The sequence below is a fragment of the Scyliorhinus canicula genome, chromosome 18 (genome assembly GCF_902713615.1).
Source record: "Scyliorhinus canicula chromosome 18, sScyCan1.1, whole genome shotgun sequence".
Taxonomy (NCBI): Eukaryota; Metazoa; Chordata; class Chondrichthyes; order Carcharhiniformes; family Scyliorhinidae; genus Scyliorhinus; species Scyliorhinus canicula.
In genome coordinates, this window is record NC_052163.1 from 16,951,505 (window position 1) to 16,975,211 (window position 23,707).

The following is a 23,707-nucleotide window of genomic DNA, read 5'->3' on the forward strand; positions in this document are numbered from 1 at the left end:
GTAGCAGCAAAGCCCACACCATTCTGTCTCTCAGACATGTTCAACCTGAAAGTTACACAAACAAAATGGAAGGGAACATAATGCAAAATTTAAATTATGCAAAAATGCATAATGTTAGCGGAATAAATTATGCAAACCCCATAATTTTAATCGAACTAAATTATGCAAACAATAATAATTTTAGCTTAATTATTGGACAATTGGCTCCTTTGTGCAAAATGCTAATTCCAATCCATCAGTGGGCAGGAGTGTTCGATTGCTCTTTGGGAATTGAAACATAATCTTGGGAATAACTTCGTAAATCTATTGGAAGTTCACGATCATGGCTAATGTCACTGACTGTCCTGACTGCTTACAGGACGCACACTCCAACCACTTTGCACGAATGTCCTGCGTTGGGTTCTCAAGTGAATTACACACAGTTGTGCAACGGTGCTGTGGCTTGGGTGACAGGGGAAGAGGAGATATTGATGGGGCGGGGAGGACGAGGCAACAAAAATCTCGATCCTTCTGCCAGCACCAAAAAATTGGGGACACATCTATTCACACAGCAGAGGGTATCAAAAAGTCGGGAATAAAAATGTTAAGTTTTCAAAGTCTCTCACGCTATCACATGCTAATTTAAAGCGAGTGTGCTCATCGAAGCGTGGTTTGGAGGCAGCGTGGTGTGAAAAAAGGAGACACACACTGCAGAGCCAGTTCCCAGGAGCAGTTCCCAGGAGTGTGGTGAGGGAAGGGGCCGGGATTTCCCTTTCCTTGTTACAAGTTAAAAGTCTTGCGCAGAGAAAAGGGAAACAGGATTTGAAACATTGTAGCAACATTGTAGCCGCGCACGGCAGTGCGGGGGCTTCCCCTCAGCTCTAGGTGCGATCCAGCTCTCATCTCCTGGCCAACCTTCCCCCATCTCCGCTCCTGCATTGTTTGTGCACTGACCGTAGTTGTTGTCCTGGTCCATGGCTCCGCTCAGAGTCCTCCTGCCGTCCCTCCCTCCAGCTGACTGCAGCCTCTGCCCCGCCTCGCGCGCTCCCCTCCGCTCGAGCAGACCGGCCCTGACGTCAGCGCCCCGGAGGGGGGCGTGGCCAGCCGCCGCCACGTGACCTGCAAGCTGACGGAGCGCTCTTGCATTTGACTCACTCGCCCCAAGGTCGCGCCAAGTCAGTGCCACCCACCGCACGCCACCCCCGCCCCCCGCATCTGAAACCTCAGCACTGGCCTGTCCTTCCAGGTCCACTGGTAACCTTGCAGGTTCCCCACCCCTCCCTCGCCAATGTACGCAACAAACATTTTTAGGAGCCAAGTCAATTAAAAACATATCACAGCTGCTGTGGAGGGCGAGTTGTTAAACTACCTGGGCAGGTCAGTCAAAGAGAGATGCGTCAGCAATACAGATCTGTAAGAAAACAGGAAGAAGAACACTGTAGAATTGGGTGATAGGTTGTAGGTGATTCACCTCTGGGGATCATGGAATCCCTACAGTGCAGGAGGCGGCCATTTGGCCCATCAAGTCTGCACCGACCCTCTGAAAGAGCACCCTAACCCCGCCCTACTCCTGCCACCCCATCACCCCATCACCCCACCTAATCCGCACAATCCTGGACACTTGGGGGCAATTTACAATGGTCTACCACTTAACCGGCACATCTTTGGACTGTGGGAGGAAACCAGAGCACACACAGGGGGGAGAACGTGTAAACTCCACACAGTCACCCTAGGCCGGAATTGAACTCGGGTCCCTGATGCGGTGAGGCAGCAGTGCTAACCACGGTGCCACCCATTCTGTTAAAGCCACACATTCGGTTCGCTCAACAAACTAAAAGAGCTGGATACATTTAAAGGTGGTACCCAGGGTGCACATGAATCAGAGGAGGAGTGGGTCCTTCCATGGGGTGGTATGAGCGGGGGCCAGCAAATCACATTCATCTGGGGTTGTGAGAAGGTGGAGAGCTTTTGGGAGGCATTGTTCGGCACGTTATCCAGGATAGTGAGGGCTGAGGTCAGGCCAGACCCTTTTGTGGTGATCTTTGGGGTATCGGAGGAACTGGAGTGGCATGTGGCCGATGCAGTGGCTTTCGCTTCTTCCATTGCCTGGTGAAGGATCCTGTTGACTTGGAGGTCGGATATGCCACCAGGGGTTGTGGCTTGGAGGGACTTCTATGACTTTCTCCAGCTGGAAAATATAAAGTCTGAGTCGAGGGAGTCAGAAGAAGGTTTCGAGGTGTGGTGGAGGCTATGCATTACTTTATTTGAGGAGCTGTTCATTGCTGGGGTGGTGGCTGGAAGGAATTAAAAGGGAAAAAGAACTGTACAAACTGTTAACTATGCTTTGATGGACCATGTATTTTGTTAGTGGTAGCAGTCGATATCAACACCGTGTGTCGGTGGTGGAGAGAGTGAACGATTGTAGGGGGGGGGGGGGGGGCTGCCAATCAAGCGGGTTGCTTTGTCCTGGATGGTGTCCATCTTTTTTGTCCATGTTTGAACCAAGACTGTAATTAGGTCATGAGTGGAGTAATCCCAGCAGGAGCCAAACTGAGTGCCAATGAACAGGTTATTGCAAAGCAATAGCAGCTCAATTGCACTATTTTTACTCCTTCCATCACTTTAGTGCTTAAGAATAGAGTGATAGGATAAATTGACTGGGTTGGATTTGTCCTAATTTTTGTATACACAACAGACCTGGACAATGTTCCACATTGCCCGGTAGATGCCTGTTGTATCTGTACTGGACCAGCTGAGCTCGAGCCACGGCAAGTTCTGAAGCACAAGTGTTCAGTCCTACCACAGAATTGTTGTGGGAAGCTGCCATTTAGCCCATAGTGTCTTCAGCGGCTCTCCAAACTTGCATCATGACTTAGTGCCATTCCCCTGCCTTCTCCCTATACCTCTGCACACATTATTCTTATTCAAGTAACCATTGCCCTCTCAAATGCCTCGATTGAACCTGCCTCCACCACACTTACTTCAGTGTATTCCAGACCTAAACCACTCATTGGTGTGAAAAAGATTTTTCTCATCACATCTGCTTCTTTTGCAAATTACTTTAAAATTGGTGCTCTCTCGTTCTTGAAAATTTTTATCAGTGTGACTGTTCCTCCCCATCTACTTTGTCCAGCCCAATCGTGATTTTGAACATCTCTATCACATCTCATCTTAGCCTTCTTTCCCCCCTCCCCCTCCAACCCCCCCCCCTCCAACCCCCCCCCTCCCCCCCCCCTCTCCCCCCCCTCCAATCCCCCCCCCTCCAACCCCCCCCCCCTCCCCCCCCCCTCCAACCCCCCCCCTCCTCCAAAAAAAGAACACTCCCAGTCTCTCCAATCTAGTTTCTCAACCCTGGAACCATTCTTGTAAACCTCTTCTGCACACTCCTTCTCGAATGCATTCACATCCTTCCTATAGTGTAGTGCCCCACAACTGATTTTATATTGTCTCTCCATGTTCTTCCTACAAATATTAATCAGCTCACACTTCTACACAACTTCATCTGTCGCCTATCTGCCCATTCCACCAACTTGAAACTGCCGGAATATTGTCAGGGCCTATCGCCTTCCAGTTCCTTCAGCCGTTTCTTGATTTAGTGTGGAGTGAATTGTGTTGGCTGAAGACTGGCATGTGTCATGCAGGACCTCTGGAGGAGGCAGAGTTGGATCATCCATTTGGCACTTCTGGCTGAAGATTGTTGCAAATGCTTCAGTCTCATCTTTTGAATTTGTGTTGGGTTCCCCCATCATTGATGATGGGATATTTGTGGAGCCTCATCCTCTAATTAGTATTTTTGTAAACTTATTCACCACCATTTGCAACTGATGTGGCTGGATTGCAGAGCTTATAACTGATCACTTGGCGGCAAGATCGCTTAGCTTGGTCTATTACTTTCTGCTTCTGCTGTTTGGTATAAGCGGTCCCGATTTGTAGCTTTACCAGGTTGACCCCTCATTTTTTAAGGTAGTCATGGTACTGTTCTTGGCATGTCTGACTGCACTCCTTTCATTGAATCAGGTTTGATTGTCTGGCTTGATGATAGAATGGGGAAATGTTGAGCCAGGAGGTTGCAGGTTGCGGTTGAATACAATTCTGCTGCTGCCTCATGGTTGCCGAACCTGGAGTTGTTCACCCGGTTTGAAATCTATCCCATTTAGCATGCTGGAAATGTCACACAACATGACGGAGTGTATCCTCAAATGGACAAAAGAGCTGCCAGAGGCGAGATGAGAGTGTCTGCTCTTGACATCAAGGCAGCATTTGACCTAGTATGGCATCAAGGAGCCCGAGCAAAACTGGAGTCAATGGGAATCGGGATGGGGAGACACCCTCCACTGGTTGGAGTCATACCTGGTATAAAGAAAGATGGTCGTGGTGTTTGGAGATCAATCATTTCTGCTCCAGGACATTGCTGCAAAAGTTCCTCGGAGTAGTGTGCTGCCCAAGCATCTTCAGCTGTTTCATCATTGACCCTCCCTTCCATAAGGTCAGAAGTGAGGATGCTCGCGTAATGTTCAGCACCACTTATGACTCCTCATATACTGAAGCAGTCCATGTCCAAATGCAGCAAGACCTGGACAATATAAAGGCTTGGGCTGATAACTGGAAAGTAATATTCGCGCCACACAAGTGCCAGGCAACATTTCCAACAAGAGAGGTTCTAACTATTGCTCCTTGACATTACCACCACTGAATCCCCCACTATTAACATTCCATGGGGTTACCATTGATCAGAAACCTAACTTGACTAGCTATATAAATACTGTGGCTACAAGAGCAGGGGCTAAGAGTGCTGCAGCAAGTAACCCTCCTCCTGACTCCACAAAGCCTGTCCACCATCTACAAGGCACAAGTCAGGAGTGAAATGGAATATGCCTGGATGGGTGCACCTCGAACAACACTCAAAAAGCTCAACACCATCCAGGACAAAGTAGCCCGCTTGATTGCTACCCCTTCCACATTCAATGCTCCACCACCAATAAACTGTAGCAGCAGTTGTGTACCATTTACAATATACACTGCAGGAATTCACCAAAGTTCCCTATGCAGCACATTCCAAACCCACTACCAGCTAGAAGGACAATGGCAGCAGATACATGGGAACACCACTAGCTGGACACTCCCCTCCAAGTCACCCTGACTTGGAAATATATTGCTGCTCCTTCATGGTCGCTGGGTCAAAATCCTGGAACTCCTTCCCAAACAGCACTGTAGGTGTACCTACACCTTCAGGGACCGAGACTGCAGCAGTTCAAGAAGGTAGTTCTCCACTACCTTCTAAAGGTCAACCAGGGATGGGCAATAAATGCCACTTAACCAGCGATGCAAACATCCTATGAATGAATCAAGACAGGACTTAGTCTCTACAAGGGCTGTGGGGTGATCACTGCGATTGATACGGTCACTGACAGATTCATCCATGGCAGGTAGATTCGTAAGGATAAGGTCAAGTAGGTTTCTTTCCCCCTTGTTGGTTCCCTCGCCGCCTACTGCAGACCCAGTCTAGCAGGCATATCATTTAAACTTGACAAGCTCGGTCAGTCGTGGTATTCCCAAGACAGTCTTAACATAGAACATAGAACAGTACAGCACAGAACAGGCCCTTCGGCCCTCGATGTTGTGCCGAGTCTTGTCCGAAACCAAGATCCAGCTATCCCACTCCCTGTCATTCTGGTGTGCTCCATGTGCCTATCCAATAACCGCTTGAAAGTCCCCAAAGTGTCCGACTCCACTATCACAGCAGGCAGTCCATTCTACATCCTAACCACTCTCTGAGTAAAGAACCTATCTTGGACATCCCTCCTATATCTCCTACCCTGAATCTTATAGTTATGCCCCCTTATAACAGCTTCATCCACCCGAGGAAATAGTCTCTGAACGTCCACTCTATCTATCCCCCTCATCATCTTATAAACCTCTATTAGGAATGGTCATTAAAGACTCATCCAGGGGCCACCATCAGTGCTTCCTCCAAGGGTGCTGATTCATCAGATGAGGGGGTGGGGGTATGTGGTAATCAGCAGGATGTTTCCTTGTCCAATTTTAATCTTCAAATGGATCACTGCAGTTAGCAGAAACTTGGGTGGTAATTCCCGATCACCCAAGAATCCCTATTCTGCACAACATACAAATCTCCTACAACAATATCAAGCAGTTGTTAATCCCAGCACTGGGGTGGAGTGGAGCAAGGGTCGGAAAACAGGGCTAGTCCAATCTGGACTGGTTTCACTCTCAGCTGATTGGAATCCAGCTTTCAGCAGGGTTACAAACAAGCCCGTGTTGCACCCAATGCACCACCCATTCACCACTGGCTCTGTTCTTCAAAACAGTCTCGAAGGTTCTCCATTAAAGCTATAAAATTCAATGTCGATAAAATTCAAAGCTATGAAATTCAAGTGCTTCCCCATTGCAGTCTCAATTACTCTTGCTGTGAAGAAACTGGCTGTCAAAATTGGCTTGACAATCAACAGGGCAAATAAAGCTTCTCACAACCATATTTTAAATGTGATAAAATAAAGAGCGAAAGAATGTCAACTACTTCATGTCCCTCTGCTAACAAATGTTATCAGCAAACAAAAGTGTAAACAAACACCAGTTAAGAAATAGAAGTTAATGAACATAATAACTCAGTTTACTGGGGGGGAGGGGGGGGGGGGGGGAAGAAAAAGGTTTCTCTCCAGATTTCCAGGCACTGTGATATTTTATGTTTATTCTCAACATAGATGCTGCCTGACCCATTGAGTGATTACAACATTTTCTGTTCTTATTTCAGATTTCCAGTACATGCAGCATTTTGCTTTTGTACTCTATTTACTGTCCTATTGTCAATGATTAATAAAGAACAGCCATTGATTTAAACATTTTCTGCAACAAGATTTTCTATTGAGAACTGGACATTGTATAGTAAGAATTCATTTCGAAATGTGACACATTGAATGGTCCGAGAGCCTGATTATGAAGTTTTAACTTATGTGTTGTGCAATGACATGGTTCAAAAAATTTCCAATTCACAAGATTACAATTTCTGCCAGAACATTTACAGGGAGTGGGTGAAACAGAATCAGAGGACAAATCAATCAACATGATATTAACAATCATCCTGATGGCCACTTATAAAGGGCTATAAACAGAAGACTCATCTGTCACCTACCCACCCTTCAGTTGGTGAGTTGGGAGGCAGTCTGGGGTGGGGTGGGGGGGGGGGGGGGGGGGGGGGGGAAGAGAGAGAAAGGAGGAAAGAGAGAAGGAGGAATAGATTAAAAGGCTGAATTTGGGTCTGGTTCAGACTCATGCTCCATATGTCAAGCTCCAGTCTCAGTAATGTACAAATGGCAAAACGGAAAGATGGGAAATTGAAAGGCCAGTCCTACCTTCCCCATCTTCAATGCCATTTTGCAATGGCACATGGAGGCTTCTGGAATGGAAAAATGAAATAACCATTTTATTTTATACAATTCGATTTTAATTTGTAAGCCTTTAAATGACACATTGGAGTAAAGTTGAAAATGTAATATGAATAGGTTATCTAAATATAGTAAAAGTGGATTTTAATTACTCATTGATTCATTATAATTGATATTTTAATTGTTATTAATCTAATAATTCACAATATGGTATATGGTTACAAAAACATTTAAAGGGCAGGAAATAAATCTTGACAATGGAACACAAATACAATTGGGACCTTGTATATTCTCAAATGTCCAATCCTAAACATTGGACTTGTTCTGGTCATGAATCACTTTCCATGCCTCCCATTTCCAAGTACCTTATAAAATATTCACATTTTGTATTGCTACATCAGTAATGACATGCTTTCCTGGTAGATTAAACAAACCATCGCCAATGATTATTGGTTTTGAATAGAAGCAGGCAGATAATTGAAGTTTCTCAGGACTACATTGATTTTATGTTAGTTCACATCCCTCATAAGGAAGTGCTGCGTTGTTGATGTTCTGTCATGTAAAAGGAGCCATTTCAGAAAACAAAGCAGTCACTCAAAGCAGCACAATCACTCAATAGAAAATATCAAAGTAATAAACCATCCTTACTTTAAAAAAGTGAAAGCTCTCTATTGCTATTACTGTAATGGTACAGAATACTAGTTTTGGATTTATGACCGTAGAACCATAAAATCAATGTGCTCAACTACTCCTGCATAAAGTTGCAATCTTCTGTACAACTTTAAATACAGACGGAAAAATACATGATAATACCCTTTAAACGAGAATATCATGGTAAGCCAAGCTTCTTAGTGATGCACAACATCTATCAAAGGCTCAGCACATATGAACCACACTTATTGCCATAACTGGAGAGCACCATTTTCATGCCACGCTCTACGAGAACAGTTGAACCTCTAAAAATATCTCCTGCATCTGGGAAAGTGAAGTGGGTAGCCTAACCCAAATCCTATGGTTTCCTGGCAGGTACAGCTCTCAAAGCAGTACTTACTCAGAATGTGAATCTCTTCCCCGCCCCGCCCCCCCCCCCCCGCCCCGCCCCCCCCCCCCCCTGCCCCACCCCCCCGCCCCCAATAGAAATGTTGACTCACCCACCAGTGCACTAATGGAGCATTGAAGATGCCATCCTTTAGATGAATCTTCAAACTGAGACCTTTTGTCCAGATGGGTATTGCAAGAACGTTGACAAAGGGATCCTCATCCAACATCCACCACCAAAAATCAGGTTAGCCAGTTGTTTATTTTAGCACGATTCATAGAATCTTAAAAGTGCTGAGGCTCTCTATCCACCACACTTGCACCTCTCAGCAACTCATTGCACATGAAGCAGTCACAATGTTGGAGTGTGCAATAAAGTGTATAAATGCCACTCAACGCAGACTTGAGGTCAGGGACACATGAGCCTGCATTCTTCACTCCCATCATAATAGATTTATGTTTGAACAAAGTAACAACCCCCCCCCCCCCTCTCTGCTTGTTCCACGTCAGCTTTAAAATATGTCCTTGCATAATTTATTAAATAGTAAGAATCTTTCCATTGTCATTATTTTGCCGATAAGCCGAAGTTATGTTTTAATGGATGGGAAGTAGGTCTTTTTTCAGTCTCCAAAAGGGTATTGCATATCTTGACCTGACCAAAAGGAGCTTTAATTGTATTACCATGCTAGAAGGTAAATAGATGCATCCTCAACACTTCACATCGCTTCCACTTTGAAGCTCTTTAGATTCTTAATTTGATTAGTCAAGTACATTTAGCAGCATCTTTAAACTGTTGCAGATCAAATCCCTCCATCAATTTTGTCACTAGTTCACTCTTTCATGATTGCTTAACACCGATAGAAAAACTTTGGTCAGGGATAAGAAAGCCAAATTTAAGAGTCACATGATAGAGAGTATAACTTTCCTTTTACTCGAGATGTTCAGCTTTTAAACACTGCATGATTGAATCAATAGCTCAATTGTTGCACTATGGTGCTCAAAAATGGGCGTTCAGTTTCAATGTTTCCAAGAATGCGGGGCAGCTTTGAAGGTATCATACTGACACTCTTTCAAAATAATCCTAATTACTAACTCAACAAAAGAAATAGGTGCAGGCCTTTCAATGCTGCAAGCCTGACCTTGCCTAATCTTCATCTTGGCATCCCAGCAATGCAGTATTGCAGGAATTATAGCAACTAGGTCAATATACTAAGTGCAAACCATCAAAATCACACAATAAAATGTACTCAACTTATCTAAAGTTGAAGTACTTCTATAATATGTCAATGACTAAGATAACATAACGCCCATTAAAGGCACCAGCTTGCACCTATTTCTTCATTCACACCATTATCGATTTTCACCTCACTGAAAATGTTGGATTCTACACCGGTTATGGTCTACATGCTGACATCCTGGATTTTACTGTATCTCATGCCAACTGGAGGTTATTTTTCTCAAAGGATAAGCCCATAACAGAATGAAATGGAATACGGTACTGAACTCCTAAATCTACACCAATGTGTCCCTTGCAAGGAAGGAATTTTAAAACCTTTACAGGATCAAATATGAGAGAAAGTCAAGAGTGGGAACAATGGGATTGAAGATCAGGCACTAAATCATAGCTTCATTCAGATATGGACTACTAACACATATTATTAGTTCACAGACTAGATCATGGCATCCTCCCGTTACATCAAAGGAGCGTGTGAACTTTATGGTCAACCTTTCCTATCTGCCAGTACATGCAGTTGTAACACTGGAAATCTGGGCATGAAATGCATATGTGTGCACGCGCGCGTAGGGATACAACGTAACATAACTCAAAAATTTCACAGCCTTCTATGCTTGAATAACACCAAAGTATCACGCGTTTGGTAGCACAAAACTCTGCAAAGTGTCCGAGATGAACAAATGCAGGGTGGGGGACAGCAAATTGTGTTTTGCTCGTTTCATAAGAGTGTGCGCCTGATGGAAAGTTGAAAACTATTAAACCAAAGAAGAAAGGAAAGGATTTTGAAGCATTAACGTGTTGAAGCAGAGAATTCCAATATAGAAATTCTAAAACTGAAGATTCCATTCTCTTGCATGAAATTTGAACAAACTTCTCATGCACCCAACTAAAGACATTTCAATAAAATAAAAGCACTCAGAACAGATTATATATTTGTGCAGGTGCTACACAAATTCCTTGGATTGCCACCTTGCTGCGGTGGAGTGTCTTCAACGTTCCGATGATCCAGAGAGCAATGCCGACAGGAGTCTGAAGCTCCTTGCAGGGTCACCCAAGACAGTAATATCAGAGTGGACGAACCAGCCAAAGTGCAATCAATGCACTCCTCAATGGCGGATCAGGCGGAAGATACACGTATGGTATCAATGTGTGATGGCGGATGAAGGCTGTAGCAGTAGGGAGATCCTCAGTCGTCGAGGGTTCCTTGCCACTAGAACTGGACCTACCCGCTGTCATGGACTATATGCCTGCTGATGTGCAACGGCATGCCCATGGTAAAAGATGTCCCGCACCAGGCGTCTACCTAGAGGAAAGGCAGATTATCTAAATTGTGAGAAACCTCAGAGTGCTTTGGTGCAGAGGGACATGGGTGTCCTCATTCATGAATCTCCGAAAACCAATATGCAGATAGAGCAGGTAATAAGGAAGTCAAATGGAATTTTGCCATTTATTACAAAAGGGATAGAGTAGGGAAGTGTTGCTGAAACTACACAAGGCGTCAGTGAAGCTTCATCTGGAATATTGTGTAATGGGTTTTGGTCCCATTATTTGAGGAAGTATGTAGTTGCGTTAGAGGCAGTTCAGAAGATGTTCACTATGATTCCAGAGATGAGGGGTTTGTCTTACGAAGAGAGATTGAGCAGTTTAGGCCTATACGCTCCAAGTTTAGAAAAATGAGGGGAGATCTAATTGAGGTTAACAAGATGATGAAAGGTATTGACAAAGTAGACAGAGAGCGGATGCTTCTTCTTGTGGGATAACCTAGAATGAGGTCATAGATAGGATAGATTTAAAACAGAGATGAGGAGCAATTACTTCTCTCAAAAGGGTTGTGAATCTGTGGAATTCACTGTCCCAGGAGACTCGAGTAAATTTGAGGTACACAAATTTTTATTTCTTAATGGGTTGAAGGATTATGGAGATCGAGAAGTAAAGTGGAATTGAGGCAGAGATCAGTATTGAATGGCAGAGCATGCTCGAAGGGCAGAATTATCTACTCCCACTCCTCATTCTTTTGTTCTTATTTGGAGAGTAATTGTGCCTTTGACATTCTGAGATGCATGCTTGTCAAAGTAATTGGCCATCAAAATAAACAAAAGTACCGATTTTTTTAACCAATTAAGGGGTAATCTAGCATGGCAAATCCACCTACCCTGACATCTTTGGGTTGTGAGACTCACGCAGACCTGGGGAGAATGTGCAAACTCCACACGGACAGTGACCCGGGGCCGGGATTGAACCCGGGTCCTCAACACCATGAGGCAGCAGTGCGGGTCATCAAGTTAACCTTTAACAATGTCAACTGCCCACATTCTCAAAGTCAAGGATATGGGTGAAGACTCAGGTTTCAAGGAAAAAAGGGGATTGAGGGACCCCAGTGCCTGCCATTGAGGACCCATTAGCCCTCAAGGTATACGTAAGCATCCAGTTGACCCTGTCCGTGAGGGATGGGCCTCTCAGAACCTCCTGTGATGTTATATATTAAGGTAGGGGTCAACCAGACGGGAGGGTTCAGGCGATTCTGAAGATAAATGGTATTGGTGGGGGCCAGTCAAGTGATGAAGTTGGAAGAGCATCCGACACGAGTGAGCGCTAGCTGCCGGATATGTTGTAGCAATGGATAATCTCATACTTATCCACATTAAACTCTATGTGCCATATTTTGGCCCACTCACCTAACTTATCTATAATCCATTTGTAAATTTATTTCTTCATTACAACTTACTATCCCACCTATTTTAGTGTCATCTACAAGTTTGACCTTCTATCCCTACATTCAAGTCATTAATACATATTGTAAATAGATGGGGTCAGAGGACAAAATCCTGTAGCACCCTACTAGTTAAATGTAGCAATGGTCGCTTCCAGGATCGGGAGGACAAAAAGGTGAGGGGAGGCTCTGAAGGTCACCGGTTGGGACACCACCCTGACTCTCTCATGCTCTCTTTGCCTCTCATCTCTTGTCGAACCTGTGGAGCTGGAAATTCTGCTTATAACAGCACTGGAGGAGCAGAGACTACAGCTGCGACAAGAAGCCGCACGCAGGGAGAACCCAGTGCCAAGATGAAAGGGAACTGCAGGACAGTCTCAAGGGCCAGAGGTAACAGAAGCTGAACAGGGGGATCAAGGGCGAAGGAGACCGAGGGATTACACGACCCAGGTGTCCTTCATGGAGCTGTCGGATAACATGTGCCGGAGGAGACTTGCCTGCAGGGAGATGATGCGGCATCTGCTCGGTGGCCGTGAAAGTCATGGTAGCCCTTAACTTCTACACCATGGGATCATTTCAGGCCTCAATGGGTGACCTGCGCAGCACTTTGCATTCATCCGGCCACAAATGCATCCATGAGGTCACAACGCACTCTCTGCCAGGTCATCAGACCGCATTACTTTTGAACCATACCGGGCCAGGCCTATCAGGATGAGGGGGCTGTGGGATTCGCCATCACAGCTGGTGAGCAACAGGTGGAGGGGGCCATCGATGGCACTCGGCTCGACAGGACCCATGGCATTAGGGAGCCATGTTTATTAACAGGAAGGGGTTCCACTCACTGAAATGTCCAGGTGGTGTGCACATGTTCCAGGGAGCGTGCATGATTACTACATACTTGGGCAATCTCAAATCCCTGCGATATTGAAGGGTCACCCCAGGCTGCAAGGATGACTCCCTGGGGACAAGGGATACCCTCCTGAGGTCTTGGCTGATGATGATGCCAGTGCGGCGGCCCGTTACAAGGCCCACAGTGCCACCTGGCCAGTGACTGAGTGGTGCATCAGACTGCTCAAGATGCCCTTCTGCTGCCTCAACAGCATCATGGTTAGTCTGCTGTACCCTACATAATATGGCGCAGCAGCGGAATGACATCCTTGACAACAACGACCAGAAGGAGCAAAACAGACCAGAAGGAGCAAAATATAGAATCCCTACAGGGTAGAGGAGGCCAATCGACCATCAAGTCTGCAACAACCCTCGAAAGAAGCATCCTACCTAGGTCCACACCCCTCCCCATACCCATACCCCCACCTAACCTTTTGGATGTTAAGGGACAATTCAGCATGGTTAATCCATCTACCCTGCACATCTTTGGGCTGTGGAAGGAAACCAGACCACCCCGAGGAAACCCACGCACTCACGGGGAGAAAGTGCAGACTTCGCACAGAGAGTCACCAGAGACTAGAATTGAACCCGGGCGCCTGGCGCTCTGAGGCAGCAGTGCTAACCACTGTGTCACCGTGCCTCCCCTTCCTCCGAGGAGGAGAAAGTCCAGGAAGGAGAGGCCAAACAGGTACCTTAGGGTGGAGGCCAGGCAGGGTTCACATGGGCAGGAGGAGCAGAGATGCCGGCATCTCTTCCTGTTTCACTCAATAGGACCATGTTGTCTACCAGCTCCGCTACTCCCCACACAGAACCCCAAGACCACTCACAACCAAAGGATGAGGTCTGTATGAAAACCAAGTTGTCAGGGAGCTGGGCCTGGGGAGTTGTGCCTGCTTGGCCGGTCAATGCAGGAGGGTGATGACGACTCGCAGTGAGGAAAGCTCTGATACTCCTCAGCTTTTGCTTATATCGGACTCCCAACTTTCTGTTGCCAGTGTGCTGACTCACGGGTCATGTGCAAGTGAGACTCGGAACTACACCCCTTTGTCCCGTAGTACTTGAGCATAATTGGGGCGGGGGGTCTAGGGTTTGCTGATTAATGCCAGAGTCCTTCCAAGATACATGTTACTCTCGGTTGGAGCCTAACTGGTTCCCTTACATTGAGGCTCTCTGAGAAAAGCTGTGTCCACATAGGCTGACGATTTATCCCAGGAGGAGAAGGATCAAGGGAGTGAACAACAAAAGGTTTTAATAAGACGACAAGTGCAATTGTGACATTTAATTCTGACCCCCAACTATCGGTCTCAAATTTCACTAGAACCCAGTGTTCCTACAACTCTTTACTCTTGCGAACCCTCCCACTACCCTCAGTGTAATATTCCCAGGATGCATATCATAAGTGGCAGTTCCCTGCTGCTTTCCATGCCCTGTTGCCAGAGTAACCTAGACGGGCGTCCTCTCAAGGGACGGGAACATGACGGCCGTGGCCTGCTTGCAGAGGGCATCACCCCATTTTGCCTGTAGCCTCTGATATGTGCTGCGCCACTATCAGGAAGTGTGAGAGGGGGTTCAGAAGTTCTGGTCACTCAGGATCGCCTGGGTGGAAGGCCCTGGGAGTTGCTCCAGCACTTCCGCCTCCCTCTGATTGCTTGTAGGTCTCTGGGTTACTCCATGGAGGGGCAGCAGGAGTGAGCTGCAGCCTCAACATCATCTGGCACTGCCAGTCCCGGGAGGTCTGCCAATGTCTGAACCATGGTGTTATTGAATCCCTCAGCCATGGTCCTCAGGGACTGAACCATGTTTCGGCGTGCTCCAGTCATGACTCGGACATCTTGCCCCAGGCTTTCCACTGCGGACGCCATTCTTGTGGTGGCCTAGGTGCCACGCAACGTCGGCACCATCCACTGCGACATGAGGCTTTGGGACTCCTTCATTTGGTTTTGCATACCCTTCTGGTATTCCCAGCTCTCAAGCATCCGAGTGTCGAACATGTCCAGGGGCATGGCACCTGGTGGGGGAACAGCTGAGTCCTAGGATCAAGCAGGTCTCTGACTGTCCAATTCCTGGGTCACTCCTGTCTCCACCGGATGTGCATAATAAGCTGTGCGACACTCACCAGATGGTGATCCAGAAGCCCATCTACTAAGTTCGCCCACCAAGGTGTTTGCCTCGCCGATGGGAGGTAATAGCTGTGACTCTTCATCCATATCCTCCTTGGAGATCTCCTCAGATTCTGTTGAGGTGGCCAGGTTGGGGGGAGGTCACTGCTAGTTGACAGCCAAGACTCACCAGTTGTTGTTCCTGCAAGGCATGGGACATGATTTTCACACATGGCCTGGTCAAGTGTTTGAACAACATAAAACCCACTCAAGATTGGTCATCTGGATGAAGGTGCAGTGGCTCCTCACTTCTCTGTTGCAGGCCAACCTGGGTCTGTGCATGCCCATCCCTGCTCCTCCTCTGCGATCGCATGGCCCTCTCCTTGAAAGGAGTCAAGGTCCTTAGGCCAGGCATTTCACCACCCAGTCTTCTCTCTCTCTCTGCAGTTGTGGCAATCTGCTCCTGCAGGGACACAAAATGGGTTAATGTGAGCCGGACGCCTAGCAGGTCAGAGGTCGAGAACAACTGGCATGTGTGAGCGCTGCGCATAAACAGAGGGTTTCTGAAGCAGAGTGTGAGTACGGAGGGATCAGAGGATGATGTTGGGAGGTTGGATGCTGGGAACTGTGAAGTGGCAGCATCAGGGTTGAATGTGACATTCCTGGGATTTACAGAAGGGTGGAGTGCCAAGGGAGATGGGAGGTACTTACCCTTGCAGATTGCACTAGGTCATTTAATTTTTTTCTTACATTGAACCCACTCCTTCTGGTCAGGCTGCTGGCACCGACCAGTGCTGCCACCATCTTCCAGGCAGCATTGGTGACCTTGCTGAAGTGCCTTCTGCCAACCTGTGGGTAAATTGTGGCTCGTCTCTCCTCCATGGCATCCAGCAATCGAATGAGGGCCCCCTCCGAAAAGCTGGGAACTGCTCTTCTAGCGGTCATCGTCCTGGCTTGAATGAGAGGGGGTGCTATGGAGCCATTGAAATGCAGTTTGTAGAGCTCAGATGACCCCAAGGTCTGGAAAACCAGACACTTAGCGGCCAAGGTGTTATTCGCACCAATTGCCAAAAAAATGAGACCATTATTACTACGCCAGTCAAATTATGGACATGAATCACCAAAAGGAGATAACAAACAACAAGGCCTCAAAGGAAGTTCCATCAGAGTTGAGCTGCAGTTCACTTCCACTGTAGATCAATGAAAAATGACTATCGAGCAGAAGAGAAAGTAAAAGAGGAACACAATGTGCAATCCTGGTGACCAGGTAGACTGAACGAGTTGAAACCATCGAAAGAACGGACTGGAAAGGTTCTCACAAACTAATTTTTAAAAAGTGATGCAGACTCTCAAAGAACGACGGTTACTTACACACCCACTCATGTCGAGGTGGATTGGTTGAAGGCAAACTCTTGCAGTAACATTAAAGACCGACTTGGATTTGCATAGCATGGTTCATAATCTAAAGTCATCCCCAAGCCCTTTACAACCAATTAAGTACCTTTGAATTGCAACCATTGTTGTAATGTCTGAATCACAGTAGCCAATTTGCATACAGCAAGCCCTCACAATCAGCAATGTGATGACGAGACAATCTGTTTTTGTGATGTTGATTGAGAGATAATATTGGTCGGGGCACAGGAATAACTTGCCTGCTCTTCGAAAAAAGTGTTGCGTTATCTTTTATATTCATGCCAAGAGCAGACGAGGACTCAGGTTTAACATTTCATCCGAAAAACAGCACCTCTGACAGTGTAACACTCTTCAGTACTGCACTGGAGTGCTTGCCGTGATTTCTGTGCTCAAACCCTGGATTGGGACTTGAACCGACAATCTTCTGACGCAAGAATGCTACCCACTCAAATGCACAAAGCATGTTTTCGGATACTTCTGAGTTGGTGAATCCAGCAGTGCCTAACTAGGGGCTGGTTTAGCTCACTGGGCTAAATCGCTGGCTTGTAATGCAGACCAAGCAGGCCAGCAGCACGGTTCGATTCCCGTACCAGCCTCCCCGGACAGGCGCCGGAATGTGGCGACTAGGGGCTTTTCACAGTAACTTCACTGAAGCCTACTCGTGACAATAAGCGATTTTCATTTTTCATTTCATATTGGCGATCAGTAATTAACCTGGTGAGAAGGCAACGATAAACTGCAACCCGTTTGTTCTTGAGCCATTGCTTCCTTTGCGGTGTTCACAGAATCCCAACAATGCAGAAGGAGGCCATTCAGCCCATCGAGTCAGCTCCGACCCCCTGAAAGAGCACCCTACCTAGGCCCAATGCCCACCCTACCCCAGGAACTCCACCTAACCGTTGAACACTAAGGGACAATTTAGCATGCTCAATCCACCTAACTTGCACATCTTTGGACTGTGAAAGGAAACCGGAGCACCCGGAGGAAACCCATGCAGACACAGGGAGAAAGTGCAAATTCCACACAGACAGTCACCAGAGGCTGGAATGAACCTGGATCCCTGGCTGCATGGCAGCAGTGCTAACCACTGTGTCATGTTCATCTCACTTCTATCATGGGAGGCTGTTTGAATGGAGATGTTTCACATTAAATATTTTACTTAATTTTTTTATTGCACCACAACCAAAATATTAAGGATAAACAAGCTGGAGTCTCATTTATTAAAAAAGGAACATAAATGGAATTTAGAGACTATAGAATTAAAAGAATTTTACAAATCAGTTTTCATTGTGCAGTATCACCATCTTCTGGCTTCAGCCTAGTACTGCAAGCAAAGGCCAGATCAGTTATTAAATGTGGAAAAGCCTAATCTTTAAAGTGAAGGGAAATTGAGATCTCTACATATGCTCTCCCATAACTATCCTCCAAATTAATTTTAGAAAGCCAGAGGGAAGTCAATGGAATAATCCAATCAGTGCAAGTTCTGAAACCCAACTTCATATTGAAAGCGTTTCAGCCACTTGTCAGAATAAAAATCTTTTCAAATGTAAAATAAACTGATGGTGAAGAACATCATACACCCGACAGCCAAAGAGAAGCATAAAAGGTGGATAGACCATGAGAAACTGAAGACTGGAAGAACAGGTTTAAGATTAATGCTGAAAGCCAATAACTTGGCCATCGATGGTAAAATCTAACCCGTGTGCTCAAACTGGGCTATATCTGAAAAACAGAATCCATGCGCCAAAGCCTTTGCCATTAAGTATTTCAATGGGATTGCAATTGTGGCTTTTAATCAACTGGAGTGAACAGAACTATATTTAAAAAAATTAAACTGTAACTTTTGACTTGGAATATCTAAGAAAATGAGGTATTTTAATTAGTCTTCACTATTCAGGATACAAGTAACATGCCAGAAATAGCTATGAATCAGGAAATGGAAGGTAGGGCGAACCTCCAGAAAATACAATCACCAAGGACATGGTATCGATCAAATTGTTAGCACTGTGGGCTGACAAGTCCTCGGATCCTCATGTACTTTATCTTAAAAGAAGTGGCTTGTGAGATTTTCCCAAATTCCCTAGATTTGGGAAGGTCCCATGAGATTAGAAAACAGCGAATGGAACTTCATGAGACAGAAAGCAGCAAACGACAGGCAGTCAGCTAAACATCTGTAAAATGTTAGACGCTATTACTGAAGGCATTATAACAGGGCATTTAGAAATATTCACAGCAATCAGGCAGAATGAACATGGTTTTGTGAAAGGGAAATCATGTTTCGCCAATCAATTGGAGTTCTTTGAAATAACATTCTGTGGATAAGAAAAACTAGGAGCAGGAGTTGGCAATTCAGCCCCTCAATCCCACTCTGCTCTTCAATATGATTATAGCTGATCTCCTCTCCGCCTCAACTCCACTTCTTTCCCCATCTCCATAACCCTTCAATCCATTACTAATTAAAAATCTGTTTATCCCCTCCTTAAATTTACTCAAAGTCCTAGCATCTGCTGCACTCTGGGGGTAGTAAATTCCAGAGTCATGGAGAAGTAATTTCTCCTCATCTCGGTTTAAAATCTGCTCCCCTTTCCTAAAACTATGACCTCTTGTTCTAGAATGCCCACAAGAGGAAACATCTACTCTACATCTACTTTGTCAATACCTTTGATCATCTTTTATATCTCAATAGGATCTCCTCACATTCTTCTAAACCAGAGAGTATCGACCTAAACTGCTCAATCTCCCTTCATAAGACAAACCCTTCATCTCTGGAATCAATCTAGTCAACATAGAACATACAGTGCAGAAGGAGGCCATTCGACCCATCGAGTCTGCACCGACCCACTCAAGCCCACCCTTTCCCCGCAACCCAATAACCCCTCCCAACCTTTTTGGTCACTAGAGGGCAATTTATCATGGCCAATCTACCTCCGAATGCCTCAACTGCATCCCTCCTCAAATAAGGGGACTAAGAACTGTACCCAGTACTCTAGGCGTGGTCTCATCAATGCCTTGTACAGTTGCAGCAACACTTTCCTACTTTTATACTTTATTCCTTTAGCTATAAATGCCAAAATGCCATGTTTTCCTCATTACCTGCATGAGAATACCCAAAAACTGCACCAAAACACTGAAGATTCTCTCCATTTAGATAGGAAGTTGCCTTCCCATTGTTCCGACTGAAAGGGATAACATCACACTTATCCACGTTAAACTCCATCTGCCAAATTTTGGTGCACTCACATAACTTATCTATATCTATTTGTAATGATTGCAACTTATTTTCCCCCCTATTTTCGTGTCATCTGCAAATTTGGCTATAGTACATTCTATCCTACATCCATGTCATTTATATATATATATATATATATATATAGACAAAGTCAAAGATGACAGACAGTGCTTTGAATGCGAGCATTTGCAGGTAATTAAGTCTTTACAAATCCAGAGATAGGGGTAACCCCAGGTTAAAGAGGTGTGAATTGTCTCAAGCCAGGACAGTTGGTAGGATTTTGCAAGCCCAGGCCAGATTGTGGGGGATGAATGTAATGCGACATGAATCCAGGTCCCGGTTGAGACCGCACTCATGCGGAATTTGGCTGTAGGTTTCTGCTCGGCGATTCTGCGTTGTCGCGCGGCCTGAAGGCCGCCTTGGAGAATGCTGACCCGGAGATCAAAGGCTGAATGCCCTTGACTGCTGAAGTGTTCCCCGACTGGAAGGGAACATTCCTGCCTGGTGATTGTCGTGCGATGTCCGTTCATTCGATGTCGCAGCATCTGCATGGTCTCGCCAATGTACCTCGCTTCGGGACATCCTTTCCTGCAGTGTACGAGGTAGACCACGTTGGCCAAGTCGCACGAGTATGTACCGCTCACCTGGTGGGTGGTGTTCTCGCATGTAATGGTGGTATCGGCCAATGTTGCCTACCTCATACCTTACTGTGCAGTTATACAGGGCCTCCTTGGTGAGACCACACCTGGAGTATTGTGCAGTTTTGGTCTCCCTGCCAGAGAAACCATGGGCGGGATTCTTTGAGTCCCTCCAATGGGTTGGAGAATCGCCGGGGGTCGGCGTGAATCCCAGCCCTGGCGTCCTCCGAATTCTCTGGCCCCCCTAAAATTGCCCCGGCGTGAATCCCGCCGTCCGCCTCGGAGAATGGCGGGGACCGTTCTCCGGGCCGAAGCCCCGCCTGTTTATCGAGGGTCCCGCCGGCGTAAATCAAGGTTGGTCCCTACTGGCGGGACCCAGCTCCGTAGGCGGCCTCCAGGGGGGTGCAGGGCAATCTGGTCCCGGGGATGCCCCCACAGTGGCCTGGCCCACGATCGCGGCCCACCGATCTGCAGGCAGGCCTGTGCCGTGGGTGCACTCTATTCCTCCGCATACCAATCTGCGGTATAATCTGGCGGGGATGATGCCAGTAGATGCTGGCTCTCCCACGCATGCGCCAACTCACGCCAGCCGGTGGAGAGCCTTCGGCGCGGGTTGGCGTGGTGCCAAGCCCCGTCCCACCGGCCAGCGAGGCGCAAAGCACTCCTGCACCATCCTAGGCCCCGAAGGTGCAGAGAATTCCACACCTTTGGGGCAGCTCAACGCTAGAGTGGTTCCCACCAGGGTTTGTTCCCTTTTTTCCCGCCCCGGCGATTTGTGCAGAATCCCACCCAATATACTTGCCATTGAGGGAGTGCAGCAGAGGTTCACTAGGCTGATACGGGGATCAGCAATTAGAAGAAATAGACAATGAAGGAAAATGTCAAATTAAAGAATATTTTCGATAAGGATTAACCATTAAGTGAATGGACGATCAGAAGACTATGAGGAGAGATTGGTTCGACTGGGCCTGTATTCACTCGAGTTCAGACGGTAGAGATCTGATTTAACTGTATAAAATCCTAACAGGGCTGGACGGGCTAGATGCAGGGAGGATGTTTCTCCTAGTTGGAGAATCTAGAAATGGGGACACAATCTCAGCATATCAAGGAGGGAGATAAGGAAACATTTCTTCACTCAAAGGGTCTTGAAATTCTCTACCACAGAAGGCTATGGCGGCTCAGTCACTGAATGTATTCAAGAGACAGTTAAAAAAAAAGAAGATTTTAATGGCATCAAGGGATATGGGAAGAACGCAGGAATGTGGCACGGAGATCAAGGATCAGCCATGATCATGTGGAATGGCAGAGCAGGCTTGAAGGGCAGAGTGGCCTACTCCTGCTCCTAGTTTCTATAAAGTATGCAGAAACCATTTCTTTAGCACCTACTATTAAACAGGAAATAAACCACTGCAAAGGGCGGCATGGTGGCAGTGGCTAGCACTGCTGCCTAATAGCACCAGGGACCCAGGTTCTATTCCAGCCTTAGGTCACTGAGGAATTTGCACATTCTCCCAGTGTCTGCGTGGGTTCCCTTGGAGTGCACCGGTTTCCTCCGTCCATAGATGCACAGGTTAGGAGGATTGGCCATGATCAGCATTCAGATTTATGGGGATAAGGCAGGCGAGTGGGCTGAGGCAGAGTGCTCTTTCGGAGAGTTGATGCAGACTCGATGGTCCGAATGGCCTCCCTCTTCCCTGTCGGGATTCACTAATTCTAAAACAGATTTCTAGTTTTTAAAAATTCTTTCATGAGATGGTGGCATCAGTCAAGCCAATATTTCCCATCCCCAACTGCCCTTAAGGGGTGGCGAGCAACCTTCTTCTACTGCTGCAGTCCATAGAACAAAGAAGAACAAAGAAGATTTACAACACAGGAACAGGCCCTTCGGCCTTCCAAGCTCACGCCAATCCAGATCCTCTATCTAAAACTGTCGCCTATTTTCTAAGGATCTGTATCCCTCCACTCCCCGCCCATTCATGTACCTGTCTAGATACATCTTAAAATGACGCTATTGTGCCCGCCTCTACCACCTCCGCCAGCAAAGCGTCCCAGGCACCCATCACCCTCTGCGTAAAGAACTTTCCAGCATATTTCCCTTAAACTTTTCCCCTCTCACCTTGAATTCGTGACCCCTAGTAATCGAGTCCCCCACTCTGGGAAAAACTTATTGCTATCCACCCTGTCCATACTCATGATTTTGTATACCTCAATGAGGTCCCCCCTCAACCTCTAATGAAAATAATCCTAATCTACTCGACCTTTCTTCATAGCTAGCACCCTCCATACCAGGCAACATCCTGGTGAACCTCCTCTGCACCTTTTCCAAAGCTTCCACATCCTTTGGAAATGTGGTGACCAGAACTGTACTCCGTATTCCAAATGTGGCCAAACCAAAGCCTTATACAACTGTAACATGACCTGCCAACTCTTGTACTCAATACCCCTTCCGATGAAGGAAAGCATGCCCATATGCCTTCTTGACCACTATCGCTCTGCGCAGCCACCTTCAGGGTACAATGGACCTGAACACCCAGATCTCTCTGAACATCAATTTTCCCCATGTAGTGCAAGTACACCCACAGTGTTGTTAAAGAGGGAGTTCTAGGATTTTGATCCAGCAACAGTGAAGGGATGGCGATATAGATCCAAGTCATGATGAGATGTAGCTTGGCTAGGGGTGAGAGAGAACTTGCAAGTGCTGGTGTTGCTGCACGTTCGCTACACTTACCTTCTCAGTGATAGACATCATGGTGTTGTAAGGTGCTGTCGAAGAAGCCTCGGTGAGTTTCTGCTAAATCTTGTTTATGATACACAGGGTGGGATGTTTTATTCTGGATGGTGTTGAGCTTCTTGACCACACACAGGCAAGTGGACAGTATTCCATCGCATTCCTAACTTGTGCCTTGCAGATTTTATGAAGCAGAAAATAAGTTACTTGCCCCAGAATTACAAGCCTAGTAATAAAGACAACTGGTCAGTTAGGTTTCTGGTCAATGGTAACCCAAGGATGTTAATGGTGGGGAAATTTAGTGATAGTAATGCCTTTGAGTGTCAAGCGAAGATGGCTAGATTCCCT

At 46.5% G+C, this 23,707-nt stretch overlaps 1 protein-coding gene and 1 long non-coding RNA gene across 2 annotated transcripts in view; both read right to left on the reverse strand.

Annotated features, from left to right (window-relative positions):
- Positions 1 to 1,024, reverse strand: part of cyth1b (cytohesin 1b) — a 289,435-nt gene extending 288,411 nt beyond the window's left edge. Inside the window, exon 1 of the mRNA XM_038777860.1 lies at positions 934 to 1,024. Coding sequence (XP_038633788.1) covers positions 934 to 955 — 22 coding nt within the window. The 5' untranslated portion in view covers positions 956 to 1,024. The remainder of the gene's footprint in view (positions 1 to 933) is intronic.
- A 336-nt stretch (positions 1,025 to 1,360) lies between these two features.
- LOC119953509 lies at positions 1,361 to 16,816 on the reverse strand. Its single transcript, XR_005458038.1, has 3 exons — positions 16,723 to 16,816; positions 7,350 to 7,393; positions 1,361 to 1,390 (listed from the first exon to the last, which is right to left on the reverse strand). It is a non-coding gene; the product is annotated as an uncharacterized LOC119953509 (long non-coding RNA).
- Positions 16,817 to 23,707: the final 6,891 nt, after the last annotated feature.